The sequence below is a fragment of the Melospiza melodia genome, chromosome Z (genome assembly GCF_035770615.1).
Source record: "Melospiza melodia melodia isolate bMelMel2 chromosome Z, bMelMel2.pri, whole genome shotgun sequence".
Taxonomy (NCBI): domain Eukaryota; kingdom Metazoa; phylum Chordata; class Aves; order Passeriformes; family Passerellidae; genus Melospiza; species Melospiza melodia.
This window is the reverse complement of record NC_086226.1, coordinates 43,811,744-43,827,464: the sequence shown is the minus strand read 5'-3', so window position 1 is coordinate 43,827,464 and position 15,721 is coordinate 43,811,744. Positions and strand designations below refer to the sequence as shown.

The 15,721-nt window shown below is 38.1% G+C and overlaps 1 protein-coding gene across 5 annotated transcripts in view; it reads right to left on the bottom strand.

Annotated features, from left to right (window-relative positions):
- Positions 1 to 15,721, bottom strand: part of DOCK8 (dedicator of cytokinesis 8) — an 88,117-nt gene that overhangs the window by 39,203 nt on the left and 33,193 nt on the right. For all 5 annotated transcript variants that reach the window (XM_063180017.1, XM_063180018.1, XM_063180020.1 and 2 more), the window contains 9 exons: positions 15,357 to 15,496; positions 15,029 to 15,122; positions 13,711 to 13,873; positions 6,374 to 6,491; positions 4,621 to 4,691; positions 3,797 to 3,935; positions 2,188 to 2,289; positions 1,368 to 1,463; positions 49 to 283 (listed from right to left, as the gene is read on the bottom strand). In XM_063180017.1, coding sequence (XP_063036087.1) covers positions 49 to 283; positions 1,368 to 1,463; positions 2,188 to 2,289; positions 3,797 to 3,935; positions 4,621 to 4,691; positions 6,374 to 6,491; positions 13,711 to 13,873; positions 15,029 to 15,122; positions 15,357 to 15,496 — 1,158 coding nt within the window. The remainder of the gene's footprint in view (positions 1 to 48; positions 284 to 1,367; positions 1,464 to 2,187; positions 2,290 to 3,796; positions 3,936 to 4,620; positions 4,692 to 6,373; positions 6,492 to 13,710; positions 13,874 to 15,028; positions 15,123 to 15,356; positions 15,497 to 15,721) is intronic.

Genomic DNA, 15,721 nt, shown 5'->3' with positions numbered 1-15,721 from the left:
ATCTAGGTTGCTTGCAAAGCCTCTTAAAGACCATGAACCAGGAAATACCTGTCTGCCCAGCTATGATCATAGGCTGTACAGCCAGCTGGAAAAGTTTATCTAGTACCAAATGCAAAAATAAGACAAGAGGTTCCAGGCGTGAAGAATTCAAACAGATAATGCTGAGTTTCAATTCATGCTCCAATGAAGCCTCTGTAATCTTTTGATCCATAACTCGAAAGGGGAATGTCACTTGGCTTTCCAGAGAATGGCACAAGGTGAAGAACTTCTCCAGATGGTTGTCCTGCAAATACAGTGCGCTCACAGTTAACAAAGTTGATATATTTCAGGCTAGCTCTACCTAAGAAAAGCCTGATCATACCATCTCATGGGATAAAAGGAAAGATTTTTGCCCTTCTGGTTTTTAGTAGTGGCTGTTCTGAGTGATCAACTTGTAAAGTAGCCGTCACAGTGCTTTGTTTGCTCCTATTCACCTGGTTCAAATTCAGACTGTGGTGAGATCAGCTTAAAGGCAGGAAAGTTATTGCCCTCACTACTGATCACTTGATTTAATGAAAAGACTTTTCCTTCTATTTGATAACACTCTGTCACATCATAGTCCCTCTGCCACTCATGCCCGAATTCCAGCTACCTACAAGTTATGTGCCATATGATTACGCCCTTGTATTTAAAAAACATGCTGCAAAGGGGTGGTGGACCTGCTTCAAACACAGGGCCTTCAGCTGTTAGGACCTATTTACCAGGATTAACTCGAATGGGATAAGGGATAAGAGCCACTGAAAAGCAGCAGAAACAAAACAAAGCTGATCTGTCTCAAACCAGCATCTAAGTAATATGGGCAAAGATCCAATTTCCTGCGGCATTTAAATGATGGGAATCATTGAGGTCTCACCCAGCACTAAGCTTCTGTCCCCAGAGCGCATGGCATTAAGTGAGCTGCTTAACACATATTGGCAGCGTATGACCTGTCAATGGAGGTGGGGAGGAGCTATGTCTTTGGAGGTGTGGACACACAGTCTGAACTAGCCTTGAAGAACAGAAGATGCAGAAGCTGGCACTGTGCCTACCAGCACCTTTCAGTCACAGCCTGAGCAGACTCCTGCTGAGCTGAGAGGACACCAGGCTCCCTATTGCTCCATCTGACTTGCTGCCAGGAGTGCTCATTTGTTCATTTCACCAACAGATTTAATTTCACCAAAGGATTTCATTCACAGAGGATATCAGGTTATTTCCATAGCTCCTAATTTATTTTTTTTTTAACTGTGTGGATTTAAACACCTCAGTTTCATAAACCCAGTAAATTGGTCTGGACATCTGAATTTTCTTTGAAATGAAACTAGAGCTGTGTGTTGCTTCTGATGCATTACCTGCGTGTGAACAGATGACACAGCTTGAACTTCAACAATGAAAACGCCCTTGTGTCCTTCAACCCACTTTATAGGGGGTGTCTGAGATGGAATTTTCTGTGATGGAAAAAAAATGGGAATCATCTTTCTTTTAATGCTCAAACAGAAAGTGTGTTTACATGAGGATCTATAGGGTATTCCCACTAATCACTTCATTTTAGACATCCAAATTCAGTGCCACACAGAGGATGACAGCTAAGCATCTCCTTGTTCTCATGGACATTTGTACAGAAGCTGATGCACTGAACAGGGAAATTTAGACAATTTCAGCTGGATGTCTAGCACAGACCACGTAAATATACATCTTCTGATGGGATATTGTTAAGGCTAAAATTTCCTGGTCAAAGCATTGCCAAAGGCATTCTGTGGCGATGTGGGGCAAATTTCCTACATGCCATGTTTACTGGGAGCAGTTTTCTCCTCCAGTAATACCTGATTCCATTTCTACTCCCCTTCCCACAAATCACAGGAAAAAAAAAAAAACCAAACCAAATTATCCTGTGGAAAGATCAAATTATTGCCTTGACACTCTTGAAACAAATGTATCCCTGATTAGACAATTCACAAGAATTTTCTTGCATAGCTAACTTCTAAAAAACAGTATAATTATATAAAATATTAACACCACTGACAATAACAACAACACTTTTCTTGACTTTCCCCTTCTAAAGAACAAAAAGGAGGCACTGCTTACCAGCAGACAGCAATGTTAGTTTGTAAAACAGTTATGCTGTTCTCCTACAATAGGAAAATACTATCTTTTAATAATTTTGTTTGTTACCTCAGGCGAGTGAATTGAATAGTGTAAAGGCAGTTTATCCAATGCAACAGGAAGACTATAATGTCCAGTTTGAAGACGATCATTTAATAGAATTGGCAGCCACTGAAACAAATGAAGAGAAAACACAGCAATATTCCTGATGATATATGATTAGACCCATTTATTTAATTTGTTAGATACAGTCAACAAAACAACAAATGAGATATTGACCTAAGCTTCTCTGATCTAACCCTTTCAACAGTAATTTCTTTGTATTTTAAATTCAAAGATAGCTGATAGCTACTGTAGAAAAATGTACAAGACTACTTTACAAACCATCTCTTTTGAAGAAAACAAACTCAAAGCTTCTCATGTGTGACACACATTTTTCTAATAAATCCTATCAGAAGGATTTAGTGGAATCCATGTTCTGATTTAAAAATTCATGTATCTTGAATACACTGATTCTCAGTATTGAAGCAAATCAACAGCTAAACTTTTGCTGGAATTAAATTGAACATCTTCCTTGTGGTTACCATGCTAGTCTGACTTTTCATACCCCTGCACTGACATTTGGACACATTTAATTTTTTATTCAAGTCTGAAAGAGGCTGGGCGTTTGAATATCACAGGGCAGAAACATTTTGTAATTAGATGAACAGAAACTTGAAAATTAAGTCCTCACCTAGGTCAAATCTTGGTCCTGAGCTAATTTACTTAACAATCTCACTGACATTGGTGGGACTATAACTGCCCATAAAAGAAAGCCCATTTGAAAGGATTCTCAGTACTGTGGTTTGAAAACTCCAAAAGCTAACAACGAAACAAATAAGCAAACAACCAAAAATACACAAACAAAATGGCCTCCCAAACTTCATAGAAAAGTACTTCATGGAAAGTACTTGTCTGGCTCCACATCTCAATTGCTGACCAAAGCTGTAGGATGTTTTCAAATCTGAAAATGTCATCCTCAATTCTTTCCTTTTATATGAAAATTTCTCTAGTAAAAAATACTGTTTGATAAAGAAAAAGGTCAGAGAGACTATGCTACAACATGTATTTCTTAATCTAAGACATTCTAGTCTCAACATGAAGATAAAGAAGGCAAGAGAATTAAATTTTAGCTTTTAGAGTCTTTCTGGTTTTTGAATTTTTATGTGGATAAAAGACAATTTAGAGCAGAAATGAAGTGCCATGTAAAACCTAAATGAAAATATTACATTAGCTATTACCTCATGTGTGGACATGGTAACAGTAATAATTGTAATTATGTATGGTTTAGGTTTTTTATTTTTCAATAAATAGGATCCAACAGAATGAGACTACATGCTATAAGGCATTGTTGTTGCAAATATTTAGGTGCATATTTCAGTTGATTCAAGTGAATTTAATAAGTTCAAAGACAGTTAAAACAGTAAAGTTATAGGATGGGAATGTAACACGTGTCAGGTGGCATATCGTTTCTATGAATTCACACTAAGATCTTCCACTGGTTTTGATGTATTGCCATAACCAGAAATGGAATAAATGACCAAATTCTTGACAAGCAGAGAGCTTGCATGGGAGACACATAGACATGCACAAACACACACCCACACACACCCACTCTTATGTATCACATGGAACTTACTGAATACCCCAGGAGGGTTTCAACAGATGCTCCTTGCTTTGGTTGGCAGCTGATGTGATAGAATGTGAACAGTAGATGGTGTTTCTCTGTGAGTTTTGCTGGCAGCTTAATTTTCACTTCTTCGTAAAAGTCAGGGGATCTGTTAAAAAAAAAGCCAAGCACATTCCCAACGTAAGTGTAAGAATGAACAAGAGATAAATTTGCCAGTTGGCTTTTAGGTGCTATGGTTATAAAACCAGATAAATTCTGAAAACAGAGCTGAATTAAACAAAGTATACATATATATACACACACATTTTTATGAACTTGAAATATTTTTATGCATTATGAATCTGGAAGTTATATTTGTGAACAATCTACAGCTTTGGATCAGAAGAAAACAGACAGGATCAGCTGAACAGATTCAGCTTCCACCTATCTCCAGGTTCAATCTCTGTTTTGGATTTTTGCATAAGTATTCTGCAAATCCTAAATCCCAAGTTTTCATTTATGAGCATGAGAACATTCCTTCAGCTCTTTTGGATCTATGAATTCATTGAAGTGAATGATCTTAAAAGTTGTGCTGCTTCTTGTTCCTGCTCCTGAATCATCATAGTCGGAATATTCTCAACTACTAAAAAGCTTCAAACCAGAAAAGTGAAGGTCGCTTCTACAACAGCCACTTATGCAAATGAATGTAGCAATCCAAATTAGATACCATAAATTGCACAAAACATAAATGTTTAAAATGGCATTCCTTGATGAACTATGTAGGGTAACTATAACGTAGAGAGATCACGGTTAATACTTCTTAAGTTATTTGAATAGATAGTAACAACACTTACTTATTATGATATGTGACAGCTGTGTATATTTCTTGGACAAATTCTGGACCTGAAGATTTCCCAAAAATTACCTACATTAAGAAGAAGAGAAAATCAGGACTACAGCACTTATTTGCCATCATCTTGTGTGAATTTTGAGACAGTACCTAAAAATTTGAAATGACTACTCAGTTTTATCTTAGCTTGTTGGCATAAATGTCTTCTTACCAAGCACCTTCCCCACATTCCATTCAGGGTAAAACACCAGGAAAATGGAGCAGACTTATTTCTAAGTCACTGACTACCTCACATCACATTCTTTAGTCATGAACTAAAGGCTTAGGAATCATAGGAAAAAAAGTTATGGTTAGCCACTTACACGTTGTCACACTGCCTTTATCTAAGTGCTAAAAAGTGAAATAAAAAGTATTTTTAGGAGTTTTGTTTTCCAGTTGTAACCGGCACATTCAAGGTGAGATATATCTCACCTTACCTTGGAGGTCCAAAGTCCCTTTAAAATCAATGAAGAAAAATGGGCATTTCTGGTGCTACATTTGCTTTCCTAAGATACATGTCTATGGTAAGGCCTTGAAACCAAATAATTTAAAGGGAGCCCTGGGAGATGAGCTTAGACAAGAATCTCTGCATTGTGCAAGCTGTTATATATGTATTTAGAGGCAGATAATTTACAGTGGAGAGAGAAGACAGATGAACTGTGTCTGTCCTAACCATTTGTCAAAACCTAATCATAACACAGGCAGAGTTTAAGGAAACCAACAATGCAATGTTGTGTAAAAGAACATTCTGTGTTACAGTCACATGGCACAGCTCTAGCTCCAGAAGAAATGTAGCTTGGGAAACACTACTGATGCTCTGATTTCAGGTCCACAGGTTATGTGGAGAAAGGCTGTGAAGTATATATTAAACAATGTCAGCACACTGATAAAGGCTGGTTGAGTGATAGTCCTTGGTCCAACAGATTGTTGGAATAAAGTTTCCTCAACATAATGTTTCCACTCATTGTTTTCCTTCTCCAATACATAAAATCACAGATTTTAATCTCAATGTCATTCTCAAGGAGCCAACAGCAATGTCTTGAAAACATAAAAAAAATTCAGGCTGAAGCAGGCATCTGGGTTGGAACACATCAAACTGAGTCTCTGAAGCTTGGTAAAGCTGAATAGAGATCTTAGAGTGAGAGATGTTGAATAACCTGAACATAGATAGGACTGCCTGCTCTGCTAGGAGTGTACATGTATACCCTAATACACAGTGTGCTTCAAACATGGAAAGCTCTACCTACACTGCATAATTGTGCATCCATTCATGCTCAGGAATGAAGATCCCAATTTTTACCTTCCAGCATAATATCTTCTGGCACTTGTGTAAACATAGTGCATACAGAGGAGTTACTCTGCAAAACACACTACATCATTCTTAAAAGGTCTCTGAAGCTCTGTGAATTTTACCCTTAGAAATTCCAGCATGATATTATCTGATATTATGTCATTCTTCTGAAAATAGGGTAGGAAAATTTAGATAAGAGAAAGCTACGTGCTTCTGGTTCCACTAGAATCACAAAAAAGTCTTTTTTTGTTGTGAGTAAGGAGTACAGCCCTGCTTTAGTAAGAGAATGAAAGCTCCTCAAGCTCTCTGTGTTAGGCTTCCCAAGGCCCCACTAGAAACTGTGGTGATGGGAAGTAAATAATGACTATTAAGTTTCTCAGGAATGCATGTAAACAAAAGCCTGCTAAGAAATCTCAGCATTTATTACCGGCATTGCACAGGATGGGTCTTCACCACACATAAATTGGATCTTGATGGTAATGTTCCTTGCAGAAGCCAGTCGGTTAGCAAAATTCAGCCTCTGAGGGTAAACATAGAGGAGATTTCTGGAACAAAGATAAGGAAGAATTGGTAAATGGCAAGCATTCCTGTTTGAAAATTAAGTGCACATATTGCATCTTGCTCACTCCTCTCCCTGTCCTTCAACTCCACCTACATATTGAAAGACCTGTGAGAACTCAATTTCAGAAGTCCACAAATAAAATATAATTTCTTGGTGTGACACATAGAACATCCTGTATTTAAGGTCTCACCTACACTAAGCTATGTTCTGTTACAAACTATTATCTTTGCTTGATGTAATGAAAAGCAGGAATCTCTTGAGAATGCAATTTCTTTCTCAGATGTGAATAATCAGATATTGGAAAGGGGAAAGAATCACTCAGAGTGATAAAAACAAGGAAATCAACAATTGAAGTTCATACATTCAAACATACAGATTGTAGCAAAAAAGGAAGGCATCTATTTCTGGATTATACAAACTAAAAAGCAGTATCAATGAACCTGAGTAAATATAAATAGGAAAATTTGAAACAATAATTCTATAAGCTACCTCTTATTAGTAATAATGCTTTGAAATATAGCATACTTTGCTGTTTACTAACTTCTGTACACGAACGTATCACTAAACAAAAAGCACCTTTAATTTCTGTGGGGAATGTGACAGCATAGGTGGTCTTGTGATGTATAATTCCAGTAGAAGAGCAAAAAAAATTAATATATTTTTCTTTGGTGAAATTTATGGCAAATCTGAGATTTCAGGTAGGTATGGATTATACACAGATTCTGGAATCATGATTATGTCAATTTACTGTCTTGTTTTCCCAGTCTGATATAGGTTTCTCACTGCTTGTCCTCTGAGTGTACGGAATGAGTAGTGTTGAAAGAAGCATGCTGGCTTTCAGTGAGAAAATATGAAGACTACTCATGAACTTTCATGATTTCTTTTTGTCTGTGGCAGTCAGAAGCTGCACACAGAATTGCACTCTCCTTATCACAGATGTCTCCTCAGTACCACTGCCAGCTGAAAAAGTCAAGCCCCCTTGGAGAATATTGTCATTAAGTCAGATAGTCCATCTTCCATATACTGTATCCCAAGACCAGGAAAACTGTGGTTTATTCTTCCGATTTCCATATGTCGCAACATGACAGTACTGTTCAATTACACAGGCCAAGCTACTCTTTTCAACCAACATGTGCTACATGGCATGCCTTAGTAAAAGAAATTGCTTTTAACTTGCCTTTCCCTTCACTCAGAATGGTGCTTCTGCCTGTCACACTGGCGCACTCCCTTCCTTACCACCTTATCTACAAGTTTTGCTTTGCCAAATTCTCTCCCAGATCATGTTAAGGAAAGCTAAGTGAATGAGCTAAGTGAATATATTGGTAACCTCCACTGAATTATACTTGGGGGACTGACATATTAAATGAAGGATATTGTCAATACTACATCTGCCAGAAGTGAAGAAATACATGTAGGGAAGGCTGAATAATACAGCCATTGCTTCATTAATCTGCAGCCTAGGACAAGATGTCACAAATCTATATAATGTACCTGAGCACTGGATTTTACTTTTAGAAGTCACTTTAGATGAAAGATATGTAAAATCACAGAGAGCTCTCTGCTGACTACACAACGGAGGAAGCATTATTCCAGCAACTACTGGACTGAAGAGCTAAAGCTTGTGCCATTTATGCTGAACCAGTTTTAGGGATCTTGCTTACATGTGTATTAAACCCATCAGCACCGAGGAAGAACAGACACAAATGCTGACTCTGGATATCCTGCAGAGATGAAAGTGATGGCTGACATCTAAAGCAGGAAGGTGCGATGATGATCAAAAAATGTTCCCTCACACACGTGTGAATTGTAAACCCACTGCTGATTCCTGCCTTTGTTCTACTGCCTGCACTCCATCCATACACTCCAAAAGCCTGAGGGGAAGCAAAGACAAGGAGCATTCTCACATGGCCATTAGCAGGGGCATTGGGGCAGCAAATACTGCTGCCTTTTAGATAATCAGACAAATAGGATGCACATAAGGATGTGGTGGGCTCCAGGAAGCATTGCATCTCCCCCAAGGCTCTGCATTGAGCAGAACTATTATAGCAACATGTCGCAGCAAATACTTCTGGTCAGTGTGATGAAATTTCTCCCCTCACTCTCCCTTCAGAAAGTGCAGCACTCTACCTCCAGATACAATCAGATGTGCTTAAAAAACAGAAGAGCTATTCAAGGGACAGCATGAGTCTACAAAAGCCATGGCAGAACACCCAGAATACAGAACACCCTGAGAATACAGTCCCAAAGGCCAGCAGAGTCCTGGGTGAGGCACAGATGCCAACAGCTTCTGTGGGTCGGAGAATTACCCAGAAGAGTGATAAGAGACTATTTTGGAATCAGTTACATGCTGGGAAAGCTAAGCATCCCCCTAACCTGGCACAGGACACCAAGTGGCAATTCTCATACAAATCTGCTGATCTTCCTACGTTTTCATGTGGCTTAGCAGCGATTTAATCACTTCCCATGGGCAAAGCAAGACAGACCTATCCTGTGCCAAAATAAAATCTATTCAGAGTTTCAAATCTGTGACATTCTTATTTAGTGTTTGTAAATATTGCTTGTGCATATGTGCACATAAAAGAGTCCTTCTGTTTGTTAGATTACACCTCGTGTGAGGTGTCAACAAGTGCATCTCAACTTGTCATAAACTTCTTATGAACATTCTCAACCTTCTTATGAATATTAGGCTTCTTCACTGATGACTGTGATGAGAATTCCATACAGAGCAAAACTCAACATATGTGCAAGTATTCCCTACTGATACAAACCAGGAATGTTCTGTAGGTGAGGAGTGATGGATGAATTAACACTGACATTTAAAACTTATGGTACTAGACACAAAAGCTCATGAACCCATTAGTTAAACTTTTCAATATTTGTTGATTCTTTGACAATTTTGGTGGGGAGTCTTCAGGAAAAAAAATGGTTAAAAATTAAAAAGCACCTCATAAATGCTTAACCAAACATGGAAACCCATTCTAGTCAGCCATTAACTAGGAAAATAGAACAGTGACAGAACTTCAACAAGAGGATGTGTATGAGTCATAAATTCCGTATTTTAGGATGGGTAATTTGGAAAATAGTTTGATTTTTCTCATGTTGCTAAAATTTTGAATCATCTGAAGAGCTGGTGGACAGATGTAAAACGAGACTAAAGGGCCCTTAGAAGACTCACATGTAGCAGACATGCTCTCTCTGGATTTCACAGGCAGAGAGGCAGAGAGGAGTAAATAGTGCTGTGAGAGCAATAACAGGAGTGAGACACTGTTATTCATTATGGATGAATAACCTTTCCTCACCCAAACTAAGTCAAGGATGGGGTGGAATGATTACCCCCAAAGCATAGGCCTCCAGCTCACACTACCGACTACAGCAAGTCTGAGAACATTACTAAGTGGTTTGCAATTAAATGAAAATGAAACCGCAAAGAAAAGGCGTTTTTTTCCTCTTCCTTCAAAAATCCCCAAAGCGTTAGGTAGTGCCCCTATCACAGACAGAACTTCCTGTGCCTGGTTAAGCTGAGTTACTGCTGAAGTGATGTGACAAATCCCTCTTCCTCACCACCAACATTTCATAGTGGCAGTAAACAGCATAATTTTCATTTATATTTAATGAGAAAATAAAATGACAAACAAACTTTAAATTATATGATTTTTCCTATTAAAAATAGAGGGGTATGAAAGAAATAAATCTTGGAATGTTTTGACAAATTCAGGGAAATATTTTTATTAAAGAAATGTAAGTACACAACAAAAAGAAGTGCTCAATTTCACAGTGCACAAAGAAAGTGGGCTGGCTGATCTCTCTGCCATAAATCAGAAATAGCATCATTTAAAATAATGGCATTACACCAGTAAAAAAAAAAGCTTGCAAGACCTGAGTTCAAAGACTATAACAGAAGGCTCCACTTTTCCTTTCACAAAGGAAAAATCTATTTTAAAAAAACCCAGAAACAAAAAAAAACCCTAAACAACCAAAAAACAAACAAACAAACAAAAAAACAACAACAAAAAAAACAAACAAAAAAAAAAAAAAAAAAACAAACCCCACCCCAAACCAAAGCAAAAAAATCAACAATTCATTCCTCTGAAATACCTTTGACAACCTCCCCCCCACCCAGTGTCTACATGTATAGCACTGGCAAAAAAAAAAAAAAGGTTTGCAGACTTATATCCAAAAATTAGAAAACATTAAATCACCTTTAAGGCCCTAGCAAGCCATGACTCACATCTCTGACTAAATGCTATCAAATTGCTTAAGTAAGACAGGATGGTTTTACTTTTCAGATTAGAAGAAAGGGAATAAAATAACATGAAACACTTTGTATTTGGCTCTATTACAAATACAAAGGAGAGTATAAACTAACCCTCATGGGTTAGTTTAATGTCAGACTCAAAATGGCATTCACCATGTGGAAAACTAAGCTCCGAGTTTAACATGACAGTTAAATTAAGCAAAGGGTCATAGGGCTCCATGGAGGGATCTGGACAGGCTGGATCATGGGCCGAGCCCAGTGGTGTGAGGCTCAGCAAGGCCCAGTGCTGGGCCCTGCCCTTGGGTCACAGCAACCCCAGGCAGTGCCACAGGCTGGGGCAGAGTGGCTGCAAAGCTGCCACAGGAAAAGGCCCTGGGGGTGCTGGTGACAGCAGCTGAGCGTGAGCCAGCAGTGCCCAGGGGGCCAAGAAGGCCAATGGCATCCTGGCCTGTGCCAGCAATGGTGTGGCCAGCAGGAGCAGGGCAGGGATTGTCCCCCTGTACTCAGTGCTGGCGGGGCCACACCTCAAATCCTGTGTGCATTTCTGAGCCCCTGACTCTGAGAAGGATACAGAACTGCTGGAGTGTGTGCAAAGAAGGTCAACAGAGCTGGGGAAGGGTCGGGAGCACAAGTCCTGTGATGAGCTGCTGAGGGAGCGGGGAGGGTCTAACTTGGAGAAAAGGAGGGCTCAGTGGGCTTTAAAGATGTACAACAGAATACAAATTAAGGTGTATTTCTTCACCAAAAGGGCTGTCAAGCATTGGCAGGCTATCCAGGGAAGTTGTGCAGTCACAGGTAGATGTGCTGCTTGAGGGACATGGTTTAGGGGTGGACTTGGCAAGGCCAGGTTACAGTTGGACTTGATGTTCATTGGCCTACATCACCTAGGTATGTGAGCTGTGTCATTACCATTCGTTCACTAATTAATGTAAAGATTAACAAAGGCAACTATTCTTTATAGACACTGTCTTCATTATTACAAGTTAGACTGAACAAATCCTACTTTCTCTTGTTGCCATGACTTTTACTTAGGGTGAAAATCAAAATGGAGATTTAAAAGAAAAGGTTAAGCACGTAAGGTATGAACTCGTGCTGAAAGAATGAATGTTGAGTGATAGCAAGCATTTCCTCTAATGTGGATGTATGTATTCAATACAGACACCCTGGCAATAGAAGGATAGTGTGAAGACACTCAAATTTGTTTTAGGAGAAGCACAAATTAATGGTTGGCATGGTGGCTTTGATACTTATTATGTCTGGTTGCAGAAGTGAGAACCTGATGAGAGCTAAAGGGAGAATATTCTGGGCAGACTCTACTGTTGTTACAGCTCAGAAACACAGTAGTTGCTAATGGTTTTTGTCAAAACCAAACCTTTAGACACTGCAAGACTGCACACTTACTGGGGCCAGACAACGAGTAGGAAAGTTAAAATTCTGTCTTATTTTTTCATTAAACTAAAAAAAGGCATCTTGTCTCACATTCATTTACATTTCGACTTTCAATTCTATAAAAACTACTTTCCCTATAGAAATGTCTGCATTAAAGTTCTACCACTATCTAATTCCATCTTGATACACAGAGAAGACAAAAGTACCACAACTCTCTGCATTTTAGTGTACTAGTGCTGTGAGCTGCCCTCGGGAGATTGCATTATGGCAGAGCTCAGGAGTAACTCCTCCAAAACTTCTAATGAGGCTATAGCCAAACTGGCTTACTTATTTCCTGCAGACACCACACTGCAAGCTGTTATTCTAAGATAAGTTTTGCCACTTCCTTTTTGCTTTCCTTTAAAACTGAGACACAAATCCAGGTGTCACCAACAGCAAAACGGATCCCTAGTTTACTGTGAAGGTGTGGACTATCTCCCCAGAATAAATTAGTTTGCCATGGTGCAGTTCTGAGTTGTACAGAACCACAAGTCTCGTTCTTCTCTCCTCCTGGGTTGGATCAGGTGAGCAGGTGGGAGAGATGGCTGTTTGCTAATTTCCACTGCAAGAAATGAGTAAGCTTTATTCTGTGCCTTCATTCTGTGATTCCTTATTGGTAGTTTCATTTTTGCCACTAACACAATACAGTATCTAGCTACTGTTTTAGGGAACAGAAATCCTCCTTAGCATAGCATCATCTACTACTATTGTCAGAAGCTCCCTTGTCTTGACTAACACAATGGTCTGATGAAAGTCATTATATGAAGTTATTTCTGTATCTATAATATTGCAATGCACCCCATCAGAATTACTGTCAGCTATTACCATAACACCACTCACTAGCAATGAAATACGGCACAAACATCTTGAAACATATTCTTCTGCTGTTAATTTCTTATAAGACATTCACATGTTCCAAATTATTAAGAAATAAATTATTGGAATTGCTCACTTGCATGCTACTGAGTACTGTGATCACCTTGAAACAATCATAACAGAACAGATTCAAAGAAATTATATTACATAGCGTAAAGTGCTCATTCATAATTAAAAAGTTCATAGAGCAACACATTATTTCCTCAGATATTCAGATGACTCAAATTAACAATAGAAACAACTGAGCATAAAAATTTACCAGAAGTGATAAACTACAATAAAATCTACTGGAAAAAAAAGCCTAAAACCAAACAAACACATAGGAGAATAGATAGATAGATAGATAGATAGATAGATAGATAGATAGATAGATAGATAGATAGATACCAAATCAATGACAATTGTTAAAGGAGTTTATTTTAAATGTTATAGAAAATTTATCAAAAGACAACACAATTAGATTAGTAAACTCATTATAGACTATCGTGCAGGTATTTTATCTTGTAAGGGCTAGGAAGATGAAATCATCAGCCCAACACATTGTCTTTAGCCTTTTTAAAAAAATATTTTTAGTTTCTACTTCTGAAAAATCATATGAATCACATTTTTCAAAGAAATGTCAAAAATATATGTTATTTCTTACCTATAAATGGTGTGGGGAACATACACTTCTCTAATTGGGAATTCCAAAATTTCTTTGTGAGGGCGATTACGGTTTTCTGAAAATGGCTTTAGTGGGAGTAGTTCTGGTGTCAGACAATAACCAATGTTTTCTGGAGCTGGGGCAATTTCCCCTTTAAGGGTTCCTTTAAAATCAAATCACAAAATATTAACAAAAATATTAAAAAATCCCCAGTCTATAATAAAAGAAAAATTAAAACAATATGTAAGGTTACATAGCAACGGCTCAGAAAAAAGAACTGGCTCTTGGGCTGCATGAGAAGAAAATCATAGGTACAGAAAGATACAGAGGAAGTAGCCTACACACAACCCAGTCACAATCAGGGCAACACAGAGCTTCTTAAGCGTACTCTGTACTGCTTCAAAGAAAATGGAAAGAAAGAAGGAATACTGTATGCTGGCTGATGCTCTAATGTCTTTCACACACAAGTAACATAACGTTTGTCTGGGAGACTAAGAAAAGGTGTGCTGTCTAATACACCTCTCTCTTACTCCCCCTCCCCTCAGATTCTGCTGGGATTAATCTCTGGCAAAGTCGACACCACCCATCAGGAAAGCTAGGCTTTCTGTGGTGAGCAGTTACACAGTTAGTACTGATAACATTTACCCCACTATAAACAGACTTTCAATTTAAATTCTCTGCTATGGTAAGTTAAAACCGTTTGGGTAGCTCAGACTTGTCATTTCTGGAAAACAGCTAAAAAGGAAAAACAGCTTTGTCCTCAGTTCATATTTTTTAACTTTCCTTCACAATGCAGAAGAGGTTGAACTGTAATTTACTTGAAAAGAAAAATTAAGCTGGTCAGGTGTTTGACAGTAGCTAAACACTGCCTGTACTTCTCTTCTTTGTTAACTAATTCTGACTCTAATATCAAGCTAAGATGAACTGTGTACACATTTTAATCTTTCTCTATAAAATATGAAGCATTTCAAAACATTGCAGGGAAGCAGGAAGGATCCTTGAAATTTGCTTTAAAGAGCTGTCTTCAAATGGTTTGAATAATAAAATATATCCAGTAGGTACACTGTAAATTAGGGAGAAAAAGAAATAATTTTGAAATATTAAACTAAATCTAAATTTCCATACTCATTCATGCAGAAAAAAAAAATAATTCAAAAGCATTTGTGTTCAGGTAGACACCAGAAACCCAGGAAGTTCCACAACAGCACACATTATAGGCTTTTAACCCAAGTCTAATAGGTTTTGGGTTCGGACTTTTCAGAACAGTTTAGGGGAGAAAAATACATGTAACAACTTCCATCCAAAACTAATTACGTACCTGGTACAGTCTTAATTCTTCTTTGTAAGGAAGATGATCTTTTGAAATCAGCTAAAAATTTAAACAGATCTTCATCACTGAGCCTGTCTCCTTCCTACCAAGAGAAAGACAAAAATCAGAACCTTTGTAACAATACTTCATAACATGGACAAAATGTTCAGGAGTGAACCATGTCCTTAAGGCATCCAAAGCAAGTGGATTACTATTTACTTGACTGGGGTTGTCCTCTGTCCCCACACAAATATATCTGGTAGCTTTTCCCAACACAATTCATAGTACATTGATAAAAAAATGTCTTATGAGATCAGATGTAAAGAGAATACAGTACTTGTTTAAAGAAGGTGTTACTGTTCAGAGGCATTGCTCTGAAGTTTGATGCTGGATAGTTATCCTCTGAGCTGAAACCTCTCTCAGAAAGCCTTCTTGCCTGCAGCAGTGTTGCCTTCTTGTCACTACTGGAACCTTTCCCTTCAAAGAGAAATTAAATGTATCATCACCTTGTTTTTTGCTTTTTGCTAGAGTACAAAGATTCCCAGAATACACTAGAAAACTGCAGAAAAATCTCACCAGCATCAGAGGATAGAGCACCTAAAACATTCTGCTTCTATTATTTCCAGCTAAGTGAAATAGTGGAATACTAGGACACACCTATTGAAGTGACATTATTTCTGTTACAGAGCAAATGTTTATTTA